The 27,428-nt window shown below is 41.5% G+C and overlaps 1 protein-coding gene across 3 annotated transcripts; it reads right to left on the reverse strand.

Annotated features, from left to right (window-relative positions):
- Nucleotides 1-27,428, reverse strand: LOC119791218 (ubiquitin carboxyl-terminal hydrolase 25-like). Of its 3 annotated transcripts, none has more exons than XM_038297202.1 (15): nt 27,305-27,428; nt 27,126-27,221; nt 26,784-26,948; nt 24,703-24,944; nt 23,586-23,656; nt 23,273-23,501; nt 21,920-22,177; nt 21,639-21,778; nt 12,980-13,075; nt 11,125-11,303; nt 9,266-9,344; nt 8,612-8,691; nt 6,745-6,868; nt 2,767-2,959; nt 1-747 (listed from the first exon to the last, which is right to left on the reverse strand). In XM_038297202.1, exons 1-15 carry the CDS (start codon nt 27,319-27,321, stop codon nt 575-577), a joined length of 2,142 nt encoding a protein of 713 aa, XP_038153130.1. In that variant the 5' UTR covers nt 27,322-27,428; the 3' UTR covers nt 1-574. The 3 variants fall into 3 exon arrangements, with proteins under 3 accessions (XP_038153130.1, XP_038153146.1, XP_038153138.1); XM_038297210.1 differs by having other exon boundaries at nt 575-747; nt 24,703-24,941; XM_038297218.1 differs by lacking the exon at nt 12,980-13,075.

The raw sequence follows: 27,428 nt of genomic DNA on the forward strand, positions 1-27,428 counted from the left end.
TCACTTAGTTGGCCTAAAAGGGCCATAAATAAAATTTTATTCTCTCAAATTATTAACAAGCCACAGGAAACCTGCGGCCGTCTACCACAGCACTTAAAACATCTCATTCTGGCACAGTTCAGAAAGACATGAGACCATCTGAGATCCTCTGAGCCGCCCAAACTTCTGAAGGCTCTCTTCCTTACTTTCTTAGAAAAATAAAACATGGTAATACTGTACCAAACGAGTGGCAGAGAACCGGGGGTGGGGGGGTTATTAGTGTGGCAGGGGAAGCTGGAACCAAACAGCAACAACAATATTAACTATGAAAAACCTTGAAGCTTTTTTTGTTGCAAAGCTGAAGCGCGATGGGATTAATCTCACCGTTCCCCTCTCAGCAGTTTATCTCGTCCTCATCCTTCCTCTACTGTTCTGTTTAAACGAAATGTGAAATAAAATTTGTGATAAAACCTATAGCAGCAAAAGAGTAACAGAGGAATAAGAGCGTAAGCGAGTGACCCCTGGATTGATAAGGAAGGCATGGGTTCATAGAGGTCCATTGGTTTCTGGCCGGATGATGAAGGACAGTCTGAGCTCATCTTCCCTCGCTGGGCACCCTGCCAAGTGCGGCCATGATGCGGCCGAAGCGCTCACACAGCTCCAGCGTGGAGTAGCTGGGCAGCTTGGGAGGGTCGTGGAAGCTTTTGATCTCCGTTGAGCAGTCTAACAACTTGGGGAGGAAGTCTGTGAGCTTCTCCTGGAGGTTGGCTGGAAGCAGTGGGACAGAAACAGAGACGGTGAATAAACATCTGGGGCATCGCTGGAGGATTAGAATCCACTGAAATCACAAGGTAAATATTTACAAAGTCAGATCACATGAAGTTAGGAAGCATGTTCCACAGCCGAAGCCAAATGAGCTCAGTGGGACTGAACTGAGTCTGCTTTCCTGAACAAAGGCCTGATAACCCCACAGGCTGATAAACGCTTCAGGCCAAACTTTCCCAGCAACGACCAAGAATCACATCTGGATCTGACTCAAAACATTAAGGTTATTTTAATCAGATATCTGACTTATTCTGTATTAACCTTCAAAAGGAACACAAAGAATAACATGAGTCTCCTAAAGATCTGAACATCAACACCAAATTTCAAAGCATTTTATTTGGATTCCCTAAATCACTAAAAGGATTAGTAAAAAAAAACTTCCATTTCTCCGTCCTCTCTCTCTTCCTGTCTTTATCTCCTCTCTTTCCCTCTGTTATTGAAGGGTTTTTTCTGTCTCTCTCTCTTTTTTTTTTTTTTTTTGCTTTTTGCATTACTACTATTGTTGTACTGGTAAGAGTATATTTTTTCTTGAAACTTAATTTTTTAATATATATGTATGCTTTATACTCGGGTGTGTGATTTTTGTATGTTTCACTTTGAAAACTTAATAAACATATATTAAAAAAAAAAAAAAAAAAAAAAACTTCCAGCTGCTTTAGAAAAGGAATGTGAAATATGAAAGATTTACAGCTTCCTCTGGTTAAGAACAAAATAAACAAATGGCAAGTTTTTACGTCTTTTCAGAGATGAGGATAAACCAACAGATTGCTTTAATTACTCAGCTGTAATAAGGGGCTCCCTGTTCTGTGTTTGATTTTTCAATTCAGATCAAACTAAAGGTTCGCTGATAAAAGGTGAAATGTGTTTCACCTTCTGATTGAGTCGTCCTTCCATTGCGATTAAAGACGATCCAGAATTCCTCCCTAGGCTAAAGATGGCCCCGGGTTCCCCTTTGGACACTACAGTTTTGAAATTAAAGCAATGGCCTAGTCAAAGCATGACCCTGAATTCACTTTAGAGTAAGTTGCAGATAAAAATGTTAACTGATGTTCTCCATCTGATTCTACCAGATTTGAAGCTTTTCTATAGAGAAATGAAGAGAACATTTCTAGAAGTGCGTTTAGAGAAGAAAACAGTAATTTCTTTGCATTCCAGCTGATTTCATGGCGCTACAACCCGATCATTGATTCTGCAGAACGGTTAGCTGATGGAGAGCTGAAGACTAACTAGCATGTTTGTCTGAAACCAGTTTAAATGGAAGAACAGGACTAACGGCTCCAATGTTCATTGTCCTAATGAGGAAATTTAATCCAGTTTCATTTTCATATGAGACATTGATCAATCTACAGAGCCTGCAATGGGCCGAAGAAGCTCTGTGTTGGGAGCATTGGAAGGAGGCTTTTTATTGGAGGCCATTTTCAGCAGGCAGTGATTCTTGTTGCTGGTAAAACCTGAGTCCTGCTACAGCTGTGGGAGTTCCTTTTAAAATGAATCACTGTGGTTCATCCAGTAGACCAATGCTCTTTGATTTTAGTCCAGCTTCCTGAACATTTTAGATGTTTCTCTGCTGTTGGAGCAAAATGTTCAGGAAGCTGAACCACAACGACTAGAATGGAAGTAACTGGAAATACGAGGAGGTAATGGAAGTACAGGGGCACCTGGTAGAAGGCTGTTTCAGAAGGATCTGCTGCCACACTCACCACTAGTAAGGATTTTAGTTTAGAAATATCATTCCCATGGATGATAACCATGTAGAGCAGCTAAAAGGGATACTTGCTACTGATTGGATGGTTCTACTGCTCTGATTGGTGGTTTCAGATACATTTCTTACTGCATTTCCTGTTTCCTACTGCACTGAAAATCATCTCCATCATCCAGGAAAACTCAGACTTAGAGGCTGAACCAGAGTCCTGGTGGAGTGTCAGACCCATGAAGTCTACAAACTCATCCTGACGGACTCACCTTCCATCTCCTGGCCCAAGTAGGAGCACCAGCGGTTCCTCATGTCCTCCACAGCCAGCAGGTCCTTCTCCGTTTCCTGAGCTAGCAGTAGAGGAATACACGGCACCACCAGCTCGTTCATTATGCCCAGGCCTGTAGTCACCTCTGGCTCCTCTCCCGTCTCAAACATGGCAGCCGCTTGTTCATTTAATTTCTACACACACAAGAAGGAAACTGATGAGTTCAAGTTGAATAAGTTGGATACAAACTTCAACAGTCAGTTGGCTCCAGCTGTAGCTTCAGCCACTTTATGAACAGCTGAATAGTTCAATGCACCCTTCCTCTCTACAGCTCTTTATAAACAAAAACTGATGATGATGATGAGTGAGGGCTGCTGCTCTTCCAACGCGCAGATTTTGGATTTATTTGAAGAAGGTGGAAAGTTAAGAGGCTTTCTTTAGGCCAGCTGACCAGCAATGAGCAGCAATAAGTAGGGAAGGGGTAACGCAGCTTTACTGGTTTGAGCAACATAGCTGCATAAACTCTTGCTCTACCTCCTTACAGATGGTCACCCCCGCCCCCCTCTCTGCGCTGCAATGAGGGATTATTCTGAAAGGAAAATTTGCATCAAGATTTCTTTTTACTTTATTCTAGTCGGCTAAAATGAATTTATTATGTTAAACGATTTCAGTCCAATCTTTGGGCAAACCTGCGGTTTTCAGTACTGGTTGATGTTTTGTGGTTATAAAGTGTGACCATGTTGAGTGTTAATTTAAATAATGACTTTGAAAAAAAATCATGTGAAAAGGTGGATCAAACTAATCTGGATTATGAAGGAATCTGAGGTGTTTTCTCTCTGGCCTTCAGCCTGTCTGGATGGAGCGCTCCGATCCAGCGGTGCTGCTACGGACGGAACGCTGCGATCAAGCCGTGCTGCCACGGACGGAGCGCTGCGATCCAGCGGTGCTGCCACGGACGGAGCGCTGCGATCAAGCCGTGCTGCCACGGACGGAGCGCTGCGATCAAGCCGTGCTGCCACGGACGGAGCGCTGCGATCAAGCCGTGCTGCCACGGACGGAGCGCTGCGATCCAGCGGTGCTGCCACGGACGGAGCGCTGCGATCCAGCGGTGCTGCCACGGACGGAGCGCTGCGATCCAGCGGTGCTGCCACGGACGGAGCGCTGCGATCCAGCGGTGCTGCCACGGACGGAGCGCTGCGATCCAGCGGTGCTGCCACGGACGGAACACTGCGATCAAGCCGTGCTGCCAAGGACGGAGCGCTCCGATCAAGCCGTGCTGCCACGGACGGAACGCTGCGATCAAGCCGTGCTGCCAAGGACGGAGCGCTCCGATCAAGCCGTGCTGCCAAGGACGGAGCGCTCCGATCAAGCCGTGCTGCCACGGACGGAACGCTGCGATCAAGCCGTGCTGCCACGGACGGAGTGCTGCGATCAAGCCGTGCTGCCACGGACGGAGCGCTCCGATCAAGCCGTGCTGCCACGGACGGAACGCTGCGATCAAGCCGTGCTGCCAAGGACGGAGCGCTCCGATCAAGCCGTGCTGCCACGGACGGAACGCTGCGATCAAGCCGTGCTGCCACGGACGGAGTGCTGCGATCAAACCGTGCTGCCACGGACGGAGCGCTCCGATCAAGCCGTGCTGCCACGGACGGAGCGCTCCGATCAAGCCGTGCTGCCACGGACGGAGCGCTCCGATCAAGCCGTGCTGCCACGGACGGAGCGCTCCGATCAAGGCGCTCCGATCAAGCCGTGCTGCCACGGATGGAACACTGCGATCAAGCCGTGCTGCCACGGACGGAGCGCTCCGATCAAGCCGTGCTGCCACGGACGGAGCGCTCCGATCAAGCCGTGCTGCCACGGACGGAGCGCTCCAATCAAGCCGTGCTGCCACGGACGGAGCGCTCCGATCAAGCCGTGCTGCCACGGATGGAACACTGCGATCAAGCCGTGCTGCCACGGACGGAGCGCTCCGATCCAGCGGTGCTGCCACGGACGGAACGTTCCGATCAAGACGTGCTGCCACGGACGGAGCGCTCAGATCAAGCCGTGCTGCCACGGACGGAGCGCTCCGATCAAGCCGTGCTGCCACGGACGGAGCGCTCCGATCAAGCCGTGCTGCCACGGATGGAACACTGCGATCAAGCCGTGCTGCCACGGACGGAGCGCTCCGATCCAGCGGTGCTGCCACGGACGGAACGTTCCGATCAAGACGTGCTGCCACGGACGGAGCGCTCCGATCAAGCCGTGCTGCCACGGACGGAGCGCTCCGATCAAGCCGTGCTGCCACGGACGGAGCGCTCCATATCACACAGGTGGGATTTAGTCTTCTAGCAGACAACAGAGCTCAGGGATAACTTTTTAAATTAAAAGCAGGGTCATTTTTTATTCTACATGACTAGTGTTAATCTGTAGCTGTAACCCGACTCATTGAGTCCCATTTTAATCTGATAATCCAGTTGACAGAAAAGGTTTTAATGTGTAAACATAAAGAGAACGAGGAGAAGCTCCTGTAGCTCACATTAGCTGGATTTAAGGCTGAAACAATTCAAAATAATCCTGATTAATCGATTATTGAATTCATTGTTAACTAATTTAGTAATTGATTAATTATCAACTGTAGTATAGACTGTAACGCATGCTTTTAGCTGACAGAGCAGACATTAGACCGAAAATTATGTATAAATATTTAGCATGTCTGTCAATATTCTTTTTTTTCCTTTTCTCCTACAATGTCTACATTTGATCACTGCTGTGCCTTAAGAAATGAAAATGTCATGAGAGCTGTACTAAACGAAATTTTGTTTTGTATACACTGTGTATACAAAATGACAATAAAGTTTGTCTAAGTCTAAGTCATTCAGATTTCCACATGTAGAAAAACTAACAGATTAATTGATTAGCAAAGTAACTGTTAGTTGCAGCCCTCGCTGGATTGGTCTATAACTGATTACTGCTTTATCCACAGTAGAATCAGAAGATGAGAAAATTCAATCTGAATGTTGTTTATGACCTAAATGCTGGAAGAAATATTAGACTGATATACTTTGTCAGCGTTTGTTAGCATGTATTTATTTTGTCTGCTGCTAGAGATGTTTTTCATTTCCTTTATTAGATCTGGGACTAAAGCAGGTCTTGAAATTCTTGCCTGAATGCAGAAACAAGCTCCTCTCTGCGTTCTTGGCCTCTAAGCACGCCGCCGTCACACACAAACTCACTGACCTCCTCTCTGAGGAGAGACGGTTTGGAATCAGGAGCTGCGAGGCTGGATTTGTAAAATTTCCAACCCCATTAACTGTGTCAACGTTAGCTGTGTTTTCAATTAAAACAAGAGCCGAAGGTAAACAGCTGCCTGGACAGAGCCAGAGGTTCTGGCCCTGGATCTGAGCTGACCGCTCCTGGCTGAGGGTCTGAGGTTAGCTGAGGACACGCTTGTGACTCATGGTAATGTGTTTACACTTGCAGGGCCTCCTGCTTCCTATTCCCACTACAATGATTACATTATGAGCACAATGCTGGTGTAAGGTTACCGAGTGCAGTGGAGAGAGAGCCGAGGACAAAACGGATAAGACCGAAAAGCAGACTCCAACCAATAATGCAGGAGCACAGGCTGCTTTGTGGGAGGGAAATGAAAAGAGGCTCACATCGCAGCACTGAAAGGATTTTCACCAATTAGCATCAGATTTTAAAAAAAAAACTTCAGTGGAATCTTTTGTGGGCTTCAGGCAAGCCAAAGCAATATCTCAGTGAAAGCAATCTGATGATAGTAACCAAGCTCATTGCTGAGGGGGAAACATCCAGCTTTGTTAGTTTTGCTGAGTCACTTTAGCAAAGGCGGTCTGATGAAGAGGAAAGGGAGTAACAAAGAGGAGACGGGGATCAGAGGGAAGGACTGCTTAAAACAAAGATTTCTGTGTGCAGATAATGTCCTCGATTCAAGTCATACTCTAAACAGGATGAAACATGAAAACCTCCGGCTCACCAGCAAACACTCTCTGCGGTAATATCCCAGGAACTCCTCGTCATGTCCTCGGTACAGCCCTTTCACCAGAAGCTCCCTGTTGTACTGGTACGAGTAAATGAGATACATCAGGGCCTCCACGTAACTGCAGAAGAAGACACAAACAAATAACCCCGTCAGATAAAGCTGGACCAAAGAAACATCTGAGTAAAGAACTCAGTGACCCCACTGCACAACTGTTCATCTGGGAACCGCTCTCTGTGAAAGGGTGCCCCCTGCAGGAGAAGCTGAGGTGATGGAAATTTAGCTTTAATGTGTCTGACTGAGATGATTGAAAACATGTGAAACGCCTCCTGAAGATCAGGGATCTACCTCATCTGCCCTCATGCTTCAACACTAAACCTGACAGGATTCAGACATTCTCTGGATTGCAAACTTTCCCAGTCACAGACCCCAGAGCTCCCAGAATTTATAGTAAAAAACATTTCTACATATAAACAGTTACTTTAAATAATCAGGATTAACATTTGAAACCTGCAAAGATATGAAATGATACAAAAATGTTAACAACATCCACCTAATTCAGAGTAATCCTCGCCTTTTTGCAAATGGAAAAGCAAATGACTAAGGTCCCGTAAGCCCAGATTATGTTCGATACGTCATTTGAAAGGTAACATCTTCTAGTTTCTGAAAATGGTCTGACTAAAACAGCCTAAATTTCAGCAGTTAAAACATGACTGTTTGTTTTTTCTTTCTTGAAAATAATCAGTCTTTTTTGAATAGCAGTAAAAAAGACCTGCTTAAAATTTGATTAATTGTGAGATTAATTTAATACGATTTTTATTCTGCATCGTGTCAACCACACCTGCGAATAATTTCAGACTTCTAGGTATAACAGTTCTAGAGATATTGGAGATTTAATGTCTGGAGTCACCAGCGTCTCTCCAAATGTGCCTAATTATTCCAAATTGTGATTCTTGCTTTTACACAACAATTTTACCCCAAAAATCCCAGTGGAGTAATTTTATGGCCACAAATTATTTGAGGGCTGTGCCGGCATCAAATCTCAACAGAAATGAACTGGGACATTTTTGTTTGTAGGCTGGAAGGTGAGGAAAACAAACATAACAAAGATTGCAAATGTTTGTGGAAGCTAGGGTAGTTAGCAAGACAGTTAGCATTAGCTATAACCATCGAATTGTTCTGATTGTAAAAGCGGATTTTATGTGGCAATTTTCTCATTATGGGATGTTTTTATTACAAATATGCTGGATTACTTTTCATCTGTGGACTCTTAAGGACAAATGGAATATAAACAATCTAAGATTGGATTTATGATATGGCCTCAGGATCACTTCAAAGGTAGGATGTCTGAGCGTTATTCTAGAAATCTTTATCAACTGTGCTTTGCTGCTCATGGTTTCCATAAAATTAACTTTATGGTTGAATTGTGGAGAAATCTCATCTTCCTAAAGATGTATAGCATCTCTATATTGGTAAACTGTTTTAAAGTGTACTGCTGTGTTTAATGTAAACATAGACACCAGATTAAGATTTTAACTAAACCTGGGGAATAATCCTTTTTAGGCATTTCAGCAAGATAAGGTGGAAAGTTTCCTCTGTTTTAACTTTGAAAAATAATCACTTTTGAACTGGGATTTGGACATTAATATATTGCTGGTTGACAGTTTTGTGTTGTTTTTAATGAAAAAAGTCTTGACATTTTTCAGTGACTCAGAGTTTGATTTAAGAACAGTTAAAAATAAATCTCATTAATTGTTCTTAAGACTGTATCCCTTATGCTGTAATGGAACAGCGATCAAACAGCACTGTGTGTTATCAATCACTGCACAGAAATCTGATGTTTTATGAGATAACGTTGGCGTACTTTGTCTTTTGGAAGAGCTCCAACCCAGTCACCATCAGTACTGTTGTCTGACGGAAATTCCTGTAGTCTTGATGCCAAATCTGTCAAAGAAAACAAAGTTATTTAAAAAAAAAGGTTCTCAGTAAACATTAAAAATCATTAAGACACTAAAAGCTAACAACAGCCCACGGCATCATTGTCAAACGACAGTCATTTCTTTCCTGGAATTTTTTCACAATCTGTTGATGATGGTGCTAAAAAGAAGTTACAGGTCTGTGACAGCCAGAAATCTTGCTGGTTTCTGGGTGACCAAATACATATTTTCCATCATAATTTACAAATAAATTCTTTAAAAAAATCGTACAATGTGATTTCCTGGATTTTTTTTCCTCATTCTGTCTCATAGTTGAAGTGCACCCATGATGAAAATGCAGAACTTGCACAATTTGTGGCGGACTAAATACTTTTTGCCCCCCTTGTATTTTAGCAAATTAATCCTTGTTCTCAGAAATAGTTTGTGTTCTGTTTTATAGCAGACATTAGATCATCATTTTTAAATGCTTTTAGCGTGTAACGTCATCATACTGGCTGTCCATCCCTTCACTGAAAAAACATCGAACTGGGAAAAAATGAGCTTTTTCATCTTGTAGAAAACGAAATAAAAAAACTTCTCACCTCATATTCATCCATGTTGACCTCGTCAGGCTTAATCAGGTCTAGTTTAGCTCGTGCCACTTGCATAATGCTCTTACATCTGTAAGGGAGGCGAGACAGAAAGGAAGATGGATGAGTGCAAGCAAAGAGACGCTGAGTCATCGTGATGAAATGGTCCATGTTGCCCCAAGGCCCAAACACGGCCTAATGAATCACTCTTAAATGCCGAGAGGAGAAGTGAAACGCTCCTCCGGAGGCTCCTATTGAGGCCACATGCACGCATTCATCTAATTATCTTGCTCAAAATAGAGAAGAAGGGAGAAATCAATTTTGTTCTCATGAATATGGATTGAGGCCAACATGTAGAGTGGAAAAGTTTTAACAGACAGTGCAGCCTCTGTGTGACTTTTTAACCATGGAGGGGGAGAGTCCTCTGTTAAAACAAAGATAGTATAATGTATATTTGCAGAGTGGTCTAAATCAAACAGGAAGAGATGTTCGTGCAGAAGGATTTCAAGAGCAATTTAGTTGGATGTGTTGCTCTGCTGACCAGTCCAAACATGGCAATTTTCAGGACTCTGCTGCCCTCTGCAGGCCGTCATCAACAGCAAAGAATCTGTACCTGACCTACCGCCACAGGGCTGGATGCTTGGCTTTTTAACCCGGAGCACAAGTGCTCCCAAATGGAAAGAAATTACCAGCATAGAAAAAAATGAGGGGCAAGACTTTTCTTAAATAGCACCATCTTTGAAAGGAAAAAACAAACAATGAAATTAACCCTTGTAATATGGTCCTGGTCTGTTTTCCATTAACTATCACCAAACTTCCTGCCTGCTTCTGTCCTCAAACTCAAGCCAAGGGATCCAACCTGATTTAAACTTGTAAACCTTTTAGCAGTGATGCTAAAAATCATCAAAACATGAAATACTGAAGGCATGTCCTGTTTGTCAACATCTCCCATTAAAAATGAAGACAGACTGTTCAGTATGACCAGTCATAACAGTGATGTCATACACATTTGTGTTTTCCTAATTTAGACCTACATAGCAGAATAAATTATACTAAAAAGATAGAGTGCAGACTTCTTAGGTCTGCGTCTCATGTGGCCATGGTTGCTAATAGGATTCAACGACTTTGACAAAAATCTAAATTGTTATTATTTTCAACAAATATGAAGCTGAAGTGGTTTGTTGATGCCATTTTCCGCGCTAAGGTTTTGTTTTTTGAAAATAAAACTGTAGCCATGTAGCATCAGAATTTCTCTGATGTAATGTCACCTCATATGAAGCTACACATATTTCAATGTTTCCTCAGCATCACATTGCTCTCCCCAGTGGTCAACAGGTGAGTCATACCACAGACAGATGTCTTCATCTAACAAAGCGTGAGTAATTCACATAAATGTCTAAACATTTAAATACAGCTGAACCTGCCGTGTGTGACAGAGCAGGAGGGATGATTTCACTAAGCTGGTGACGATGGATCTGGTAGCGGTAGTAGGGAACATATTTTAAAGGATCATCAATGTTTCCTGACCCAGATAGATAACTTGATCAGACTATATGGTCAGTTCGATTCACAATCACCATTACAACATTACAGAAAACACGGTTTATAACATGACAATGGAAGTATTAATACTTTTAGCTGTTTTTAAGGTATTATGCAACAGTTTTCTCTTTGAATAGAAGTAAAAAGAAAGTGATTAATTTTATTAAAAACTCAGAAGAACTTCTAAACCAAAAACACAAATTTAAAAGCTTTAAAGAACAGAAAGGTATCTGGTAATCAGATTAATCTGCGTTGCGTTGTACTGTGGGAATGATTCACAGCAGGATTCAAAGAACTGCGACAATGTGTAATCAGATTACTTAATGTACCTCTCATCAAAGGCCAGGTTTCTGTCTGCAAACTGTGTGAGCAGAGTCCTCTCCAGGATCTTTTTGGGCGCCTCGTTCTGGATGAAATACACGATGACATGGTGTAGCCTGTAGTCCGTCTCAGGTGGCGAATCCTCCTGGGCAAACCTCAGCAGACGAGCGTATTCCAGCTTGATGGCCTGATCAGAGAGACGAGGCACAGGAACATCCATGATTCAAGTTGATCAACACGGTAAGGCGGAGATGCTTCTCTATTTATTCATATTAATAAATGACTACTTTAAAATAATAAAGATTTAAACTCAGCAACACATCTACATTTTTATAAATGTAAAGAAGAATCCTAAGAAATAAAACAAACTATCTGCGCTTTACTTTAATGTTTTTCACTCTGTTAAAAGGTTGTGATGTTTATGCTGTAATTTTAAAGATTTATTACAATATGTTAAAAAAGCATGAAGTTAATATTTTGGCAGTAATTATGTTCAAAAAAGTAAACCCATATAGATTTACTGCTTTTGTTTTGGCAAACCTGGTGGGTGTGACGTACAGCTAATGAAACCCCAAAATTCAAGTTCTTAAAAGAAAAAAAGGACTTTCCTGGAATTTGTGTCAAACAAAAAAAAAGATTTTTCTTTCTCTTTTTAACAGATATGAACTAATTAAGTCATGGTGAAGTCAATACTTTGACAGCTCTTCAGTATCCAGCTCTTTGATCCATCATTGTTGAAAAGAAACGTTTTGTAAATGAAAATAGAAGAAAATGCAATCTAGAAATTAAAACCTTTTTTTTTTTTTCAACTTTTTTTTTTTTCCAAACTTTTTTTAAACAGATTGCATATTTTATGTTAATTGTTTTATTTGTTTTTTTCCTAACTCCATGTTATGAATTGCCTTCTTTTTAACTGCGTTTCACCGTAACTTCACTCCATTAAAGCCCTCCCTCTTTATCAATAAACAAGTTGTTGCTAACGGCTAGCAAACCAATAGATATGTGTTTTCTACAATCACTTCAGGGGAAGCCCCCCACCCCCCGAAAGTGAAAAGACTGATCTGTAAAGCACAATAATTGGAGGGAAACAGCAAAGTTACTCTCATAACTTTTGTTTTGATTAAGAAAATTTTAAGAGTTTTATCTGTGGATTGCAGTTTTTCCATTCACAAAACATGTTCTTTGTTTATAACAATAATGGAAGTAAATGTGTTGCGTACTCCAGCAAACAGTCCCTTAACACATGTGAAACCATAAAAGGCCCTTGGTAAAGTAACAGGCTGTTCAGAAAGTACTGTATTCAAGCCAGTTATAGGAGTGGAAGGAAAAGGCGTGCTGAACAGCTTTCAGATTAGAGTAAATGTTGCACAATTTAGAAATCAACCAGCTCCATGATGCTTTATGGAGCTTAACAGTGTGCTGGTGTTGGCCTACTATGTTCTATCAACTCTATAGATCAGCAACCTACCAGGAAATGTTGCTGACAAGCTTTATGCAGATATTGATTTTCTTTTCCCCTCAGCAGGACTTCCATCACTTAATGACCACTGACTGATTGAGCAGCAACACTTCCTGATCTAAACCTTGAAGATGTTTCTGTACTACTGAAAAGAGACTGAAACAAGCTGAGGGAAGACTTTCAGAAGACAGAGTTTTCTCTATTCCCATTTTTAAATCGGTAATATTCACATATAAGAAGATGAATTTGGGGTTTTCATCACTTTGTGTGGAATGGATCATTATATCGGATTCACCTTTAAAAACTAAACTACTGCAAATATCCACCAGGATGTAGAAATGAGGACATAACAAAGGAAGTGAGAGAGAGTGGGATGATGAGAGGTAAAAGGAGAGAGGTGGTACCTTAAAAAAGGCTGCCTCAGGCCCGTTCTTTTCATATATGCTGCTGGATTTGCCAATGGCCATAATTATACCCTGCATGTTGGGGGTCATCATTATCTACCCAGAAAGCAGGAACCAAGTTATAGAAAATATCAACCAAGTAAAACATGAAATATACACGTTCATGGCTCTCGGGTTGTGCTGTGCAGGGGTTAGGGCATGCCAGCAGTCCATGCACTATTAGTTGCACAAACAAGGAGAAAAATGTGCATCACTCAGAAAAGATGTGTAAAAACCAGGCAGCGGACATGACCTACAGCCAGTTTCAAAGTTATTTGCAGATTCTAAAACAAACTGAAGCCAAATCATTTGGAATCTATTGTCAGAACTTATCCATATGACAAATCTCACATTTTATCTTTACAGCTGTTCCACTGCAGGATACAGATTTACCTGAGAACACTACACTGCATTAAACTTATGTTGTTGGTGTCATTTCCTGTTTTATCTGGTTTCAGTTCACAAACCAACATATTCCTAAATCTTCATGCAGTGGCAGACTTGACCAACATAATGAACTGATGGGTGTCTAAACTCAGCAGACATGGAGAGTACATTCAGAATACAAAAATTCACCAATTACAGCCACCAGAGAAAACACAAAAAATGTTCTGAGGTTCCTTCCCTATGAGGCAGATGAACAGGAAACACAAAGACGAATAAGGAGGCTGCATTCCAGATGCACTGATACTATGAAGTCACACAACAGGATGTGCTGAGAAGTCTAAAGAACAGTTATATTATAGATATTGACTAACGAACAAGGGCAGCCCAGGTGTGCCTCCTGTCTGTAAATGTTTGACCCACCCCACACTCCGTCCTAATTCGTCTCAGACTACAATGATTTATTAACATAATCGATTACATCAATTATGAAACTTTCCTAATTTTGGTACGTAATTAAAATGACATGCAGGTCAGGGCAGTAAATTGTTAATTAAATTCGATTCAGTTTATTTACCGTATTTTCACGACCATAAGGCGCACCGGACTAAAAGGCGCACTCTCAGTTATGTGTCCCATTTCTGTATTTAACACACACATAAGGCGCACCGGACTATAGGGCGCGTTTTTTATATACCGGTACATGTCCTCTACTACCTTTAAATACCTCTACTGCGTATTTAAAAATACAGCGGGGGCAAAACTGAGTATGACTGTGCTTCATTCATGTATTTATTACAAAGTATTAATCAAACCTGGCAGCTGGCCGTGAGACAGACACATCGCAGATGACACAGCGCTGTGATCACTCCTAAATTAACTTAAAATCCTGAAACCTGCCGACGGAATATGTTCGCTTTTATTACCAGTATCCTGGTGCCTGCAGCTAAAATTATTTAGATGAAAAACACCTGCCAGCAGCCGCGGTGAACGAAAGGATTTCTACTGTCGGTGCACCGCTGGTATGTGGGGGTCTGAGCGCCTCCGACAGAAATAGATAATCTGGATGAACTGACTGCAATTATTAAGTTTTCAGGTGGCCTTTCTCACTTAAAAACATATTAAAACTACTTTATTCCAACTGATCACAGCAAATATAGCTGCAAGATTTAGATTTAGATGAAAAAACACCTGCCAGCCACCGCGCTGAAGAGGAGGAGACGCGCTCAGAGGCTGCTGTTGAATTAAGTTTTCAGGTAGAAAAATAGAGCGGGAGCAAACCTGAGTATGATTGTGCTTTATTCATGTATTTATTACAAAGTATTAATCAAACCCATCAAAGTCATCATCCTCTGTTATCCTCAGCATTCCTCTGAATAAAACAGCTGCGCTAAATCAGACATGCCAGTTTCCCCTTTTTCTGCGCTGTCAGTCACTTTCCGTGCAGCGCAGCTCCTCAAAAATAATGCCGGCTTTTGCAAAAGCTTGAACAACAGAGCCAGCAGACACAGTCCATCTACAATCCATCCGCAAACGGTGGCGTAACTTGCACGGCGCTGCCTTCCATTTATCATGAAACTGTGGTCTCAGTCTGTCATCCATCGCTCCCACGCCGCTCGCAGCCTTACTGTGAACGGCCGCTCCACACCGATGTCAAGCGGTTGAAGTTCCTTTGTCAGACCCCCGAGATAACGGCGAGCACAGCGTTCATTTGATTCATCTTTTTTTCACATCGGCTGTGAGATGGGCACGCAGCGATGGTGATGCGTGGAAAAAACCACCTGGTCTCCTCACATACACCTGCCTTTCATCATCTCCTCATTCATCCAGCCTTTTTCATTTGCGTTAATATCATGTCATCAGAGCGCTGTGTCTGTCTCCCAGCCAGCTCCTAGATCAGCTTCTCTGATTGGTTGATGCGGCGCGTCCAGCAGCAAAACTTCAATTTTTCCATCTGAGCAGCAGCAGCGCGTTGGCGGTGCGTCAGATGCTTAAACGCTCCCGACGTGCTGCACCAAAACGCGCTGCAGGACCTTTTGCTGCACCTATACGCGCGTCAACCATTGACTTTGCATGTAAACTCGCTGCTTCTGCTGCACCTGCTGGGTCCGGTTCACACCGATGTCGAGCGGTTGAACAGCGAGCACAGGGTTAATTTGTTTCCCCATGTTTTTCACATCAGCTGTGAGATGGGCACGCATGGAGTTACATATTAACAGCGATGGTGAGGGGTGGAAAAAAAACACCTGGTCTCCTTACATTCAGCCACTCTTTCATCATCTCCTCAATGAGGTGGTCTCAAAAGTCGCAGTTACAACACACATAAGGCGCACCGCACCATAGGGCGCACCGCACATTTTGAGGGAAAAAAAAAGACGTTTAAGTGCGCCTTATAGTCGTGAAAATACGGTATATAGCGCCAATTTACAACACGTCTAACTTCTACAAAAGTGTATTAAACTGTAATAAACAGTAATACTTTTGACATGTCTGATCTTCCATTACTCCTCTGGTTAGTTGTAAAGGGATTAACATGGCCACTAAATACACAAGACTGAAGCTAAACAGAAGCCTGAAGCAGCCTGCCCTGCTCTTGTAGCTGATACTACAATGCTTTAATCTGCATTAACAGAACTGTTAACGTTAGTTAACAGAATTGTTTTTTCTGCATTGGAGGTCTGCTCACTGACTTCCTGTTAAACATAAGTATAGTCGAGTTCACGTATCAGTTTATTTGAGATAAAAAATTATGGATAAAAGACTTGGTATCACCAAAATAAAATAATCTGTAGCCTAACCCCTTAAACCAGGCCATCCAGGTACAGACCAAAATTTCTAAAACATGTTTTAAAATGCTTTTTTTTCGACAAGTACTTTTTTTTTTTTTAAAGGAGATTTAAAATTCCACCGGACATGTGTGACTCTGCAGGAGTAATGCAACAGCAGATATTAATTTTTAGCCCCACCCCCTAATGGCTGGCATAATTGAAAACTAGAGGCTCAGTTCTTTCCAGGGAGGGGTCGGATCTAATAGTGCGACCATTTCAGGCGATGTAACTGGAATGTGTTACATAAACTTACTCTGTTATTCTTATTTTCTACTCAGTTTGGTGATATTATTGGTAAATTCCAATGAAACTATGGCTAAATCATAGTAGCAAAGGCTTTGTCTTATGCAGAACGTCTCCAATAATGTAAATCAGCATATTTGTCTGGCTAGATTCCCTTTTATGAGTGGAAAAATGCATTTTTGAACTTTTGAAATTGTGCCAACTAAAACCTTTGAGGAACAAACATGCTTCTACCTATTCAGTCCAAATTTGCTTGACTTATAGTTGAAATGTGGATTTATAAAGTCTGAGGGTTCATTCAAAGTTTCAAATGGGTTTTCATGGTGTTTTGCAGTGTTTGTGTAAAAAAAAAATGGCGAGGCTAAAAAAAGTTTGAATTTTTTCTTTCCTTGATCACATATAATATTGAAAATATTATTAAATAATAATATAAAAAAAATGTTTAAATAGTAGTTCCACCTGAAAAATATTCCTCCACGCCATGCTGTCATACAAATACAAACAATTGTAATTCCAATGTATAGTTTGGGAGTTGAACTTTCTTTAATTCACATATGTAATTTCAGGTGGAATTTGCTGTTAAATTTTGCTGTTAAATAGATCATCAGAGCTCATGTTAAAACTAAAAGATACGTGAACTACTTCGCCAGGTCATCAGGGGTTTCGCTGCTTAGTTCCAGCCGTTGACCACTCTGTGGTTGTTGTCAGTTCTTTGAGGAACAAAATAATTCTGTGAATTTATTCATGATTCTGAGATATTATACATAATTCACATTATAACCATTTTGTAATGGTCACACGTGTCCTGAAGCCTGTGTAGAGATTAACCAAAGGAAAACAACACCTTTCCCCTCTTAGCTAATGTGCCCAGAATGCTCCATTTGAAAATCCTTCCCCTTTTGATGTCATAAGGAGAAATAAGAAGCCCAACGGTCAAGGTCCGGCCTTCTTTTTATGTATCATTCTGTGCTCCCAGACAATCTCTACAAACTGACTGGTCGTCATGGTTGTGGCTTGGCTTTATTGGCTGCAATTGCCATCAGTAACCATGAAATAACATTGATCAGCTGACTAATTTACATACACAATATTGATGTGCTTTGCATGGACCATTTTTTGTCAAATGTTAGAGCTAAATGGGCAGAGCATGAGATGAAGCCTTAGATTCGAACTTTGAGGTACAGCTGCTGTTTTATACAGCAAATGTTTTTTTTTTTTAGGTGCTTCTGAGCTATCCGCCGATTCCTATCCACACTGTTAAAAATGTTTAGCATAAATGCTTCATGTTGGCTGAGAAACAATATTTAATCTGGTGTAGATTATCTTTTATGTGTCCCTTAGCAACATTTAATTAGGTAATCAAATTTAAAGGAATACACACTAAAGAAAAAATAATTACTGACAATGTCTACCATTTTTCCACAATAAAAATAGACTCTTTAATTGATCAGTAATGTTATGATTTATATGTTCCTTCGATGTTGAAGATGGCGTTGTAGTTGTTTTGACACTTATAATTTAAGCCCAACATCTTTTCTGTCAGTAGCTATAGGAGGAATGAAAAAAGGAAGCGCACAAAAAACAGCGCAGATAAGAATAAGGGTTTGTGATAAAAAGTCCACGAGATAAAAGGTCCTAGAAGCATCATGAAAACCCGTCCCTACAAACGCAGCTGCTTTTTGCCAGAGCCAAACGTTGATTGGCTGAAGTAGAAATGATTCTTAAGGCTTCTGCACAAACAGGTTAGTCTGAGTGCACATTTCCAGCCTGATGCCAAGTCCAGACTCAGCCAGCAGAACAAGTATAGAATCATGTGTAGAGCCATGTGTTATATGGACAGCCATAAAATTCTGTGCAAAAAGAGACAGAAGAAAAGCTCAGATAGAACTGGAGCTACCTCGTCATCATAACCACCCTCCTCTGACTGAATCACAAAGGTGCCCACATGAGGAATGGCCACTTCTACGGTGCGCTGGCAAGGGGACTCATCCTCTGTGACCAGGTCAGAGGGTGTAGCACAAGCAGCATTCATCTGGGCCTCAGGCTGAAGGGTGGAGGGGGAGGGGGGGTGACTGGAAAGGAAGTGTAACAAGTGAACAGGGAGGACAGGTGAAAGGTCAAGACATGTTAAAGGAGGAGGAATAAAACTAGGAGAAATGTAAGGATGCAGCTAAAAGGTCCGACTGCCCTACTCTTAACATTTAAATGCTTAACTACATTTTAGACTGGAAGCCTCAGATCTTGCCATCAGTAGCTCTGGCCCTCTTTTTGTACTTTAATCTAAAATTTTCTTTGATTCAACTCAAATACACTAAGAATATCCCAAAATGTTAAATGGGAAACCTGAAGATGAACAAAAAGACGTGAATTGAGTTTCCAACATGGCTGCAATGGGAATAGTATGGAGATTATTAGACCAATAGCACACATTGTTCTGTTAAATACCTTATTATTAGAAAATTTGAATTCTTAGATAAACTGGAAGAAAACATGTTTTTAGCATGCAGTACAAACATTTGTGGAATCACAAACAAAGAATTGTTTTAACTTGCAGCTAGAAACCTAATGCTGTGTTCATACTGAACGCGTTTTGGGCGTCAAAGCACCTGATTTACATACTAAGTCTAAGATGCACTGCCGGACATCTTGACGCTGTTCCTCAGAGCATTTTTGGATCTGGGCATTGGAATGTCGACACTGGAGTTCAGAAAATGTATCTTTGCCGCTCCTGGAGCGTCAGCCAATCAGAAAAGCTGATCCAGGAGTTTTCTGGGTGAGACAGACACTACCTGCGTCTGTCATTGTTTCTGCTGGCATTCTGCATATGAAAAATAAATGAATACCAGGGAGTTAAACTCTAAAGGTTAAAAAAAGCTTGAAGAATGGATTGTTATGTAGAAGGAACAGAGAGTGAGCTCTGATCATTATTGCTGCACTAAAATGTTTTTATGAACTATGGAGAAACAGTTTATAAATACCCAAATGAACTAGAAATGTTAAAAATATAGATGAAAAATGTTGGATTGTATATTCTGGTGGTTCCTTTTTTTTAACTATAAACTCTTTCTATTCCCTTCCAGCTACTACGAACGGCCGCAGAGAGCTTTCTGCGGGGATTTCCAGCACTACCTCCCGGTGGTATGTTAGAGGTCTGGTGCTCCAAACAAGGCCTGCATATTTTAGTGGCATCATAATCCTGATGAACAGAAGATGTTTGGAGGTGGACTTTCTCACTTAAAAATGTGTTAAAACTAGGGCTGCAACAACGAATCGATAAAAATCGACTTTTAAAAGCATTGGCAACGAATTTTATTATCGATTAGTTGTGTCGCGCGATTAATGCGTTGTTCGCTGCCACCGTCATCACTGCCACTTGACTGAAACGGGGGAAGAAAAAAAATTACGGCATAGCGTGCCAGCGCCGCAGGTGCACAGTGTTTCCAACTTAGCGACTTTGCCGCTATATTTTGCGACTTTTCAGACCCCTCCAGCGACGATTTTTCAAAAAAGCGACTAGCGACAAATCTGGCGACTTTTAACGGTGTCACTGCCGGCTTTTGGAGACTCTTACGTGAAAGCATGTATTGTTCCTAATCTTGTCCTCCAGCGGCAGCTGCTGCTGTGAGGCGCCTAACCCCTCCCCACCCCGTTCTCCCGCAGGAGTCCCTCTCAGCGCTGCTGTCAGAGCAGCAGGATGTTTACCCTCAGCGTCCAGACTGCAAATGAAGCACGCATGCGCCGGGATTGACGGCGCAAATTGATCACAATAATTAAAATAGCCTTTATAAATAAATTAACTTCAAATTATGAGGGCAAGGCTTTGAAAGTTTAAATCTTCTGGCAAAGATAAAGTAAAGAGGATCCTGTATTTTATGGAAGTAAAGCAGAATAAAATCCAGCAAGATCAGTAATAAGTCAATTAATTATATGCCACATTCCCATGTAAATATCTGTCTTTGAAGGATGTGTTTTTTAGCACCCCTAGTTCTCTCATTTTTATTCCAAATACAATTTATAATTTGAATCACAGGGCTATTTTTATCTCTATGGTTCAGTATTTTCTCAAGTAGCAACTTTAACTGCTATACTTTCCTGTCTTAAAAGGCAGAACTCTTCTAGTCTAAAAAAACTCATTTGTTGAAATGGGGGGGGCCTATTGTTTGAACCCCTTAGGGGCTTTTAAAAACAAAAATGTCTTTTTTTGCGCTTTATGAAACAAAGTAGCCTATATTTTGTGGATGTACAGCTACATTTCTCATGTAAGTTTGCATAGTTTTAACACAAACATTTATTTTTCATACTGCACCAGTACAGTTAATGAGCAACCTGTACTTGTGTGCTTGTTTGTTCTGTCTTAAATGTTTATTTTGGAATAAAGAGGTTAATATAAAAAATATTTTTTGTCCGATTCATCGATTAATCGAAAAAATAATCGGCCGATTAATCGATTTTTAAAATAATCGTTAGTTGCAGCCCTAGTTAAAACTATTTTTCCCCACTCATGAAGTAAATAAAGCCAAGCTGATCTCTAGGTTGAAGCTACAAAACAGAGCAGATAAACAACCAGAACACCGAGCATCCAGACTGTCAAAGCAACTTCATAAGTTTGATTCCAAATCCAGAGTTCGTCAATTAAGCGTTGTTGACGCCCAAAACATGTTCAATGTGAATGCAAATAAGAGTCTTAGGTTTAACTGATCATGTCTATCTGAAAGACTCTTTGATTAAGAAGCAGTGAGACGGGTTAGCTAATAAAAAAAATCTATTACATTTTAGTCATTAGAAATTGTTTTCTTCATAAACCCTCTAACATGGAATTTCTTTTCGAGTACTCATTTTTTATCCTTATCTCTTCAGACAAATCCATACTTTTCCAGAGTTTGCAGCAGCGTGAAGGAACTCGGACGGATTATTAATTCAGCAGCTTTTTCTCCCACAAAGGACTAAAATGACGATGCAACATTTAACTTCACTGCTTATTAAAGCACAGCCAGGTACTGGGTGTGTAAAGGTTTGGATTTGTGGTGGATTTTCTCCTCCTCTGGGTATTACATCTAAGAGCTGAAATATAATGTCTTTGTAACAGGGAGGGGATGTTTAGACAGGATCAGAAGCTTCAGCTGTAACACCATCCTGCACTAAATGAGTTAGCATCCTATACATACAGCATTTAACAGGACTTCCGGGCTCCTCTCCTCTTGCTCTGCAGCAGCTCTAGAGATCGCTCTCTCCGTGTCTTCCTGCAGGTGCTTCAAGTCGTTTGAAGGTGACGGTTGCTCCAGGTACTCTGGATCCTGCTGTGGTACTGAAGCGCAGCAGCAGACAACAGAGATAAGTACAGGAGATTTAGGAGTGTTAAAAAAAAAAAAAAAAAAAGCAAAGACGCAAAAATCCTTCACTCCAATGTATTGTAATTATACTTTAAATCCACTTTCATTAGCCCTACCGGTGTTGTCTGGAGGGCTGGACTCCATACTCATGGGTTGTGGAGAAGAAGAGGAGGTGGAAGTGCTGGATGGCGCCACTGTGGCGGCTGCTGCAGCCAGGGCCAGCTTCTCTTGTTGGGCCTTGCGAGCCTGCATGGCGTCCCATTCTTCCATCTCCTTGTCAAACTGCTCATTATCCTCTTTCACATACTGCTTGAGGTCTGGAGGCAGTTTGTCCATGCCGCTGAGGATCTGGCCAGTCTCTTTATCAAACTCCTCTGCAACAGAGAGGGATAACGATGATCAGGAGAAGTTCTGGAACAATATTCCCACTAAAGCACTGTCAGAACTTGACGATTCAGACCAGCATATGCCTCGACGTATTTGACGTACTCCAGACGACAGTTAAACGTGTTTCTAACTTACAGCTACTGTATAATAGTGTATTGGCAGCATTTTGGTATAAAAGGGAGCTCACAGGAGGAAGCTGTCTGTACTCCTCCAGACTCCATCCCCATCATAGGGTGAGGGAGAAGGTGAGTGTGATGGATCCTCCCTGCGTTCACACCCACGACCAAAAAACTTTCTAGCAGACATGATGCTGAATCTGCTGCAACTGCAAACCTTCTTTTTTATTTCTTCTTTTTTGGGGGGGATTAATACCCAGCTAGGTTAATACCTCAATCAAAGACATCTTTTTATGAAGTTCTGGACTCATTATGAATAACCTACTTATATGACCAACATTGAAAAAATACATAGAAAGTTCAGCACATGTCAGCGCTTCAGGAGATTCTGGGACGTCGGGCATACGCTGTCTAAATCGTCAAGGTGTGACAGGGCCCTAAATTAGTGGTTTCACTCCTTAGTGGTGGGTTCTGAATAGTGTTGCGCCGATGCCATTTTTTGGCCTCGATAACTGGCTGTACAGTATCGGCTGATGCCGGTACCATAATGATTGTTTTTACCACCATTCTGGACGATAAACTCTCCTCTGTTTGCTATTTTCAGTCACTAAATAAACAGAAATATCTCTATATTTAACCAAACTGTTCCCCTTTGACCTTCTACACCATTTGAAGTCAGTAAAGTTTAACAACTTTATATCCTCCCAATTGTACTGAATCTGGTGCTCCGTCTGTGCCAAATTACAAATTTCGGACGTATGCGACCTAGCGGCAAGGCTACGCACAGTCCACGCTCAAGGACAGCGTACCCTTGTTCCCAATGCTACGAGTATAAACCAAGATTAAAACACAGATCACTTAAAGAAGTACAATCCTCTGCTGTTTGCTGGAGAATCCAACTGTGCAGTAAAAACACCTTCAGTTACAGACGATTAGACCACAGACTGGACCTTAGCCTGTTTGTACCTTCTATAAGAAATGGCTTCTTGTCATTAATGTACATGAGACAGTAGGCACTGGCATTGCGGTAGCCTCCAAAGGAGTCCCTGACCAGCTCCTCCCAGGATGACCTAGTGACTGAGATGTCGTTGTACTTCATCCAGCAGCGCTGATGGGGGTCGTAGATGTAAGCCCAGTAGTGGCCTGCATTGGCCTGACCTTCATGGACCAGAACTGCATGAAGCCGGTAAGGAACCTGTGAAAGAACACAGGACCTTAGAAATACAGATAAACAGAACAGGGAGGAGATCATTTTGTCTTCCAATATAATGTGGCTCACCTGCATCATAGATTTGTCTGAGTACATAAGCTCAATAGTTCTGTGGATTCTGGTTATGCTGCCTTGCAGATCTGATGAGAAGAACATCAACAAATTATTTAATTCTAAACTTCACTGTTGAAAAACATAAAGGCTGAAAAACAAACAAAAACATATGCAGTGACCGATCTTGAATACATTCACAGAGTATTTAGAAAGGTTGACTCGGTACTTGAAGAAAAAAAATATAAATTAAACACAATTTGAAATAAGGCTGTAACAACATAACTGACAAAAATTGTGGCAAATTGTCAGAAGGGAACTATGAAGGCAAAAACCTTAACAGAGTGCGAGCGGAGTTAGCTCATCTTAAAACATCTGTGGCGTACACGGGAGTATTTGGAAGATTTTTGTTGCTTCTCACCTTTATAACATTTTATTTGTCAATTACATCATGCTTCCATATGACTGTCAAAACACTGCATAAATGCAGACATTTAAAGCTGCAGTAAGTGTCTAGTAGTTCCCATTGATTTTGAAGTAAAGCGGGGAGAACGGCGCTCGGCTTATCGCACCATGACGTCACTGCTGGAAGATGTCAGGAGTGAGGTTTTACTATATTTGGGCAAAAATGGCCGCTGCCGGACTCAGTGATTGTGACGGAAATTATTATTATTATTGTTTTTGTTTTTTTACTCAACGCTAAATTCATTAAATCAATGCGAACATATTAGTTTTAGGTATAGATGATTATTGCTTGCTGACCGGACTTTTCCTTTAAGTCTTTCTTAGTAACTTTGTGGTGGCGACTCCATGCCACAACCATCACAGCACCAACATAACAAAAACTGCTCTTAAAAAATATACACTTTCAAAAAGGCTTCTTGTCCACTGACATGAATAAGTATGATTTATAGCATTAAACCATATTTAGTCATATCCCTTGATATTTTTCAATCAAAACTGGAGAAAAGAAATAAAAGGAAAAAGAAAAGACATAAAAAAAATATAAATCCTGATGATTCTACAATTTTGGGTATTTAAAACATCTTTCATTCTAATTTATCTTTTAGATGATAAGGCCAAGTTCAATCACAGGCCGTTATCACGATGTTGAGCCCGGTAACAGGAAGCCTACCACGGGTGTCGTTCTCCACTTCACTCCTCCAGCGATGTAAGCAGCCTTCCAGCACCCTCAGCTCTTCTTCAGTGATGTGCCGTGGGGCAGGGTGCATTGGGAGGTCTGGTGGAAGCCGGGACTGGGTGAAGGGCTTATGAACAGGTACTCTCTGCTGCTGAGCTGCAGTGGGAGCTGCAGTGGAAGCAGAAGCAGGACCTGAGCTCTCTGGGGGAGGGAGGGAGTCCGGCTCAACTGAGCTGCTAGGTGGGGGAAAAAAAGAGGGAATTCAGCAAAAGGTCAAAGAGTAATGTAGCTGTAGCAAATGGAGTAATGTAGCTAAGAAAGTTAGCATTGTTTGGACACCATTAAATATAATCAAATATCTAAACTGTAACAGACAAACGTTTAAAAGCGGTTTCAAAGGGGAAATGCAATGTTTCGACCAAACTAACTTAATTCACAAGATTGTGTCTTAGTATTATCAATAATTATATTACAAATGTGAAAAATATAAACGTATAAGAAAAAACGAAGCTCTGTTTTATAACTTTTTTGTAAGGGCTCCACCATGTTGCAGTACCTGAACGGTGACGTCACGGGGTTGATTAACGCTAAAGCTAAGAACTGAATCTACCAGCGATACATCACAAACATAAAACATGTGTTTTTCAAAAGTGTACAAATTGGCTAAAATGACAAAATAATAAAAGGAAGTTGTATTATTTTAGCAGTTTTGTCTGTAAATAAAACAAAGTCAGAAGTTTCCTTTTATTAACCTCTAACCAGGTCTTTTCTGATCGTTGCACCCTGGCATGTGTGATGGTCTCAGTGAAAAGAATTATGAGTAAAGTAAAGATGTAAAGATGTAATAGCCTGAATGAAGTGTTTTTGTTTGTAACCGGGTCTATCTTAATAAACTGCTGATGCCTGGATCACATGGATAATTACAGTGCCCATATTTGCCCCTTTCCTAGACGCCTTAATAATCCTTAAGGCTCTTCAGATAATCTACTGAGAAAATCCTGCTGTGTGTGGTGAGTAAAGAGTGAGCAAGCATGCTTTTAAGGACATTGGAAAAACTGAGACTTTAAGCCGGCATCTTGGCCTTATATCGTACTTTGTGGTGTTATCAGAGTCAGACCAGACCGCAACTACTTGGATGTGACGTGTAGTAAATAAGAAAGTATTTCAAAGGAAAACAAAAATACCCCTTCATAACATAGTGGCGAGTAGAGCCGCTGCTCGCTCTGCCTTTAACCATCGTCTTTACTTATTGTAATGTTTTTATTGTTAAAAATACCCCACAAAGATTAGAAATCAGCTCTTCCTCATTGGTCATGTTTACTTGCTATGGTGAGATTTCCATTCTAAAATCAGACTTTCAGATGGAAAATACATTACAGTGTAGGATCAAACCAGTGTTATCCACCATATTCTGTCCCCATATGTTGGTTACCCTGCTTGGAAAACCAAAGACCTGTGGAACCCTGAAAATTCGGTCCGTTTTTCAATGTGTGTACTTGTGCGTTTTCCATGTGCTCGTGTACTCAAAATACATCATCAGCCTCAGCCCTAGTGCTGTTCCAATTCACAAGAACAAGAAGACCGAGAACGGAAAAAGTCCCTGGATGTCGTTCTTGCCCCTCCCTCTTTACCCAGCATGCATAGGATCAGACTTGTCTTTTCTTGAGATTGACAGCTGTCCCAGCATGCACCACGGCAGCAGCAGCTTCCAGGTTAGCACTTACAGAGCTCAGAGTATTAAGTTAAATGTTCTCTTTTCAGTTGTTCTACAAAAGTAAAGTTTAAGATCATTTTAGGTTAGAACATTATGCACTAAATCAGTAATTGGGCCATATAGTGACGCTTAAAAGTATAATTTAAAAAAAAGTTTCAGATTTTGAGAGGACCTCCAAGGTGTGGGACTAGAATTCAGAATCTCTGGATTCCAAGTGCTGTGGCCTAATTACTAGGCCATACTCCCCTATCTAAATCTGAGTTGTACATCCCTCCACTCCATGAATTATTCTAAATTAAGAATTTTTAAGAAGCAAAACAACAAAAAACAGCATGATGGAAAGGTTTGTAATGCAACTTACCTCTGAGGTGGTAGCTGTTGACCTGTTGTGCCACCAGGGGGGGCCGATGTGTCTATATCCTCCACTGGGGAGGTACACACAGGCTTACTGGAGGCAAACTCCATGGCATACTGGAGGACATCTGCCAGAGGAAACCTCTTGGGGCCTGAACCGTAACTCAAATATCTGAAAGGAAACAGAACAGAAAGCCAAGGTCACCAAGATGGAGGGAAACACCTGGGAGAGGGGAAATAAACAGAGGGGGCAAAATGGCAGACGATGAAAGGTTGCAGGCGGAGGGAAGAAGGTTTCTATGGAAGCTCTGGTGACCTTGGCCAGGATCAACAGTTTTTTGTTGCTTACCTCTCCAGCCGCTGCTGCAACAGCATCAGATGCTCCTTCAGCCGTCTGATCTCCTCCCTCTTAATTCTGGTTATTTCCCTGTTTCTGTCCATGTATCTGAAGGACGCATAGAAAGAGGAAATTATTACCTTTAGACTTCAGCTCAGTTAACACTTTGATAAACTGGTAGTTTTCATCACCTGTCCATGTACAGCATGGAGGGAAACTCTAGCTTATTGTGGATCTTCTCGGGCCGTCCCAGGGCTTGATTGAACTCAAATCTTGACAGTTCAAAGGTCAACACAGGAGGGAGTTCTGTGAACC

This window comes from Cyprinodon tularosa, unplaced genomic scaffold (assembly GCF_016077235.1).
Source record: "Cyprinodon tularosa strain WSP-4 unplaced genomic scaffold, ASM1607723v1 ctg110, whole genome shotgun sequence".
NCBI lineage: Eukaryota > Metazoa > Chordata > Actinopteri > Cyprinodontiformes > Cyprinodontidae > Cyprinodon > Cyprinodon tularosa.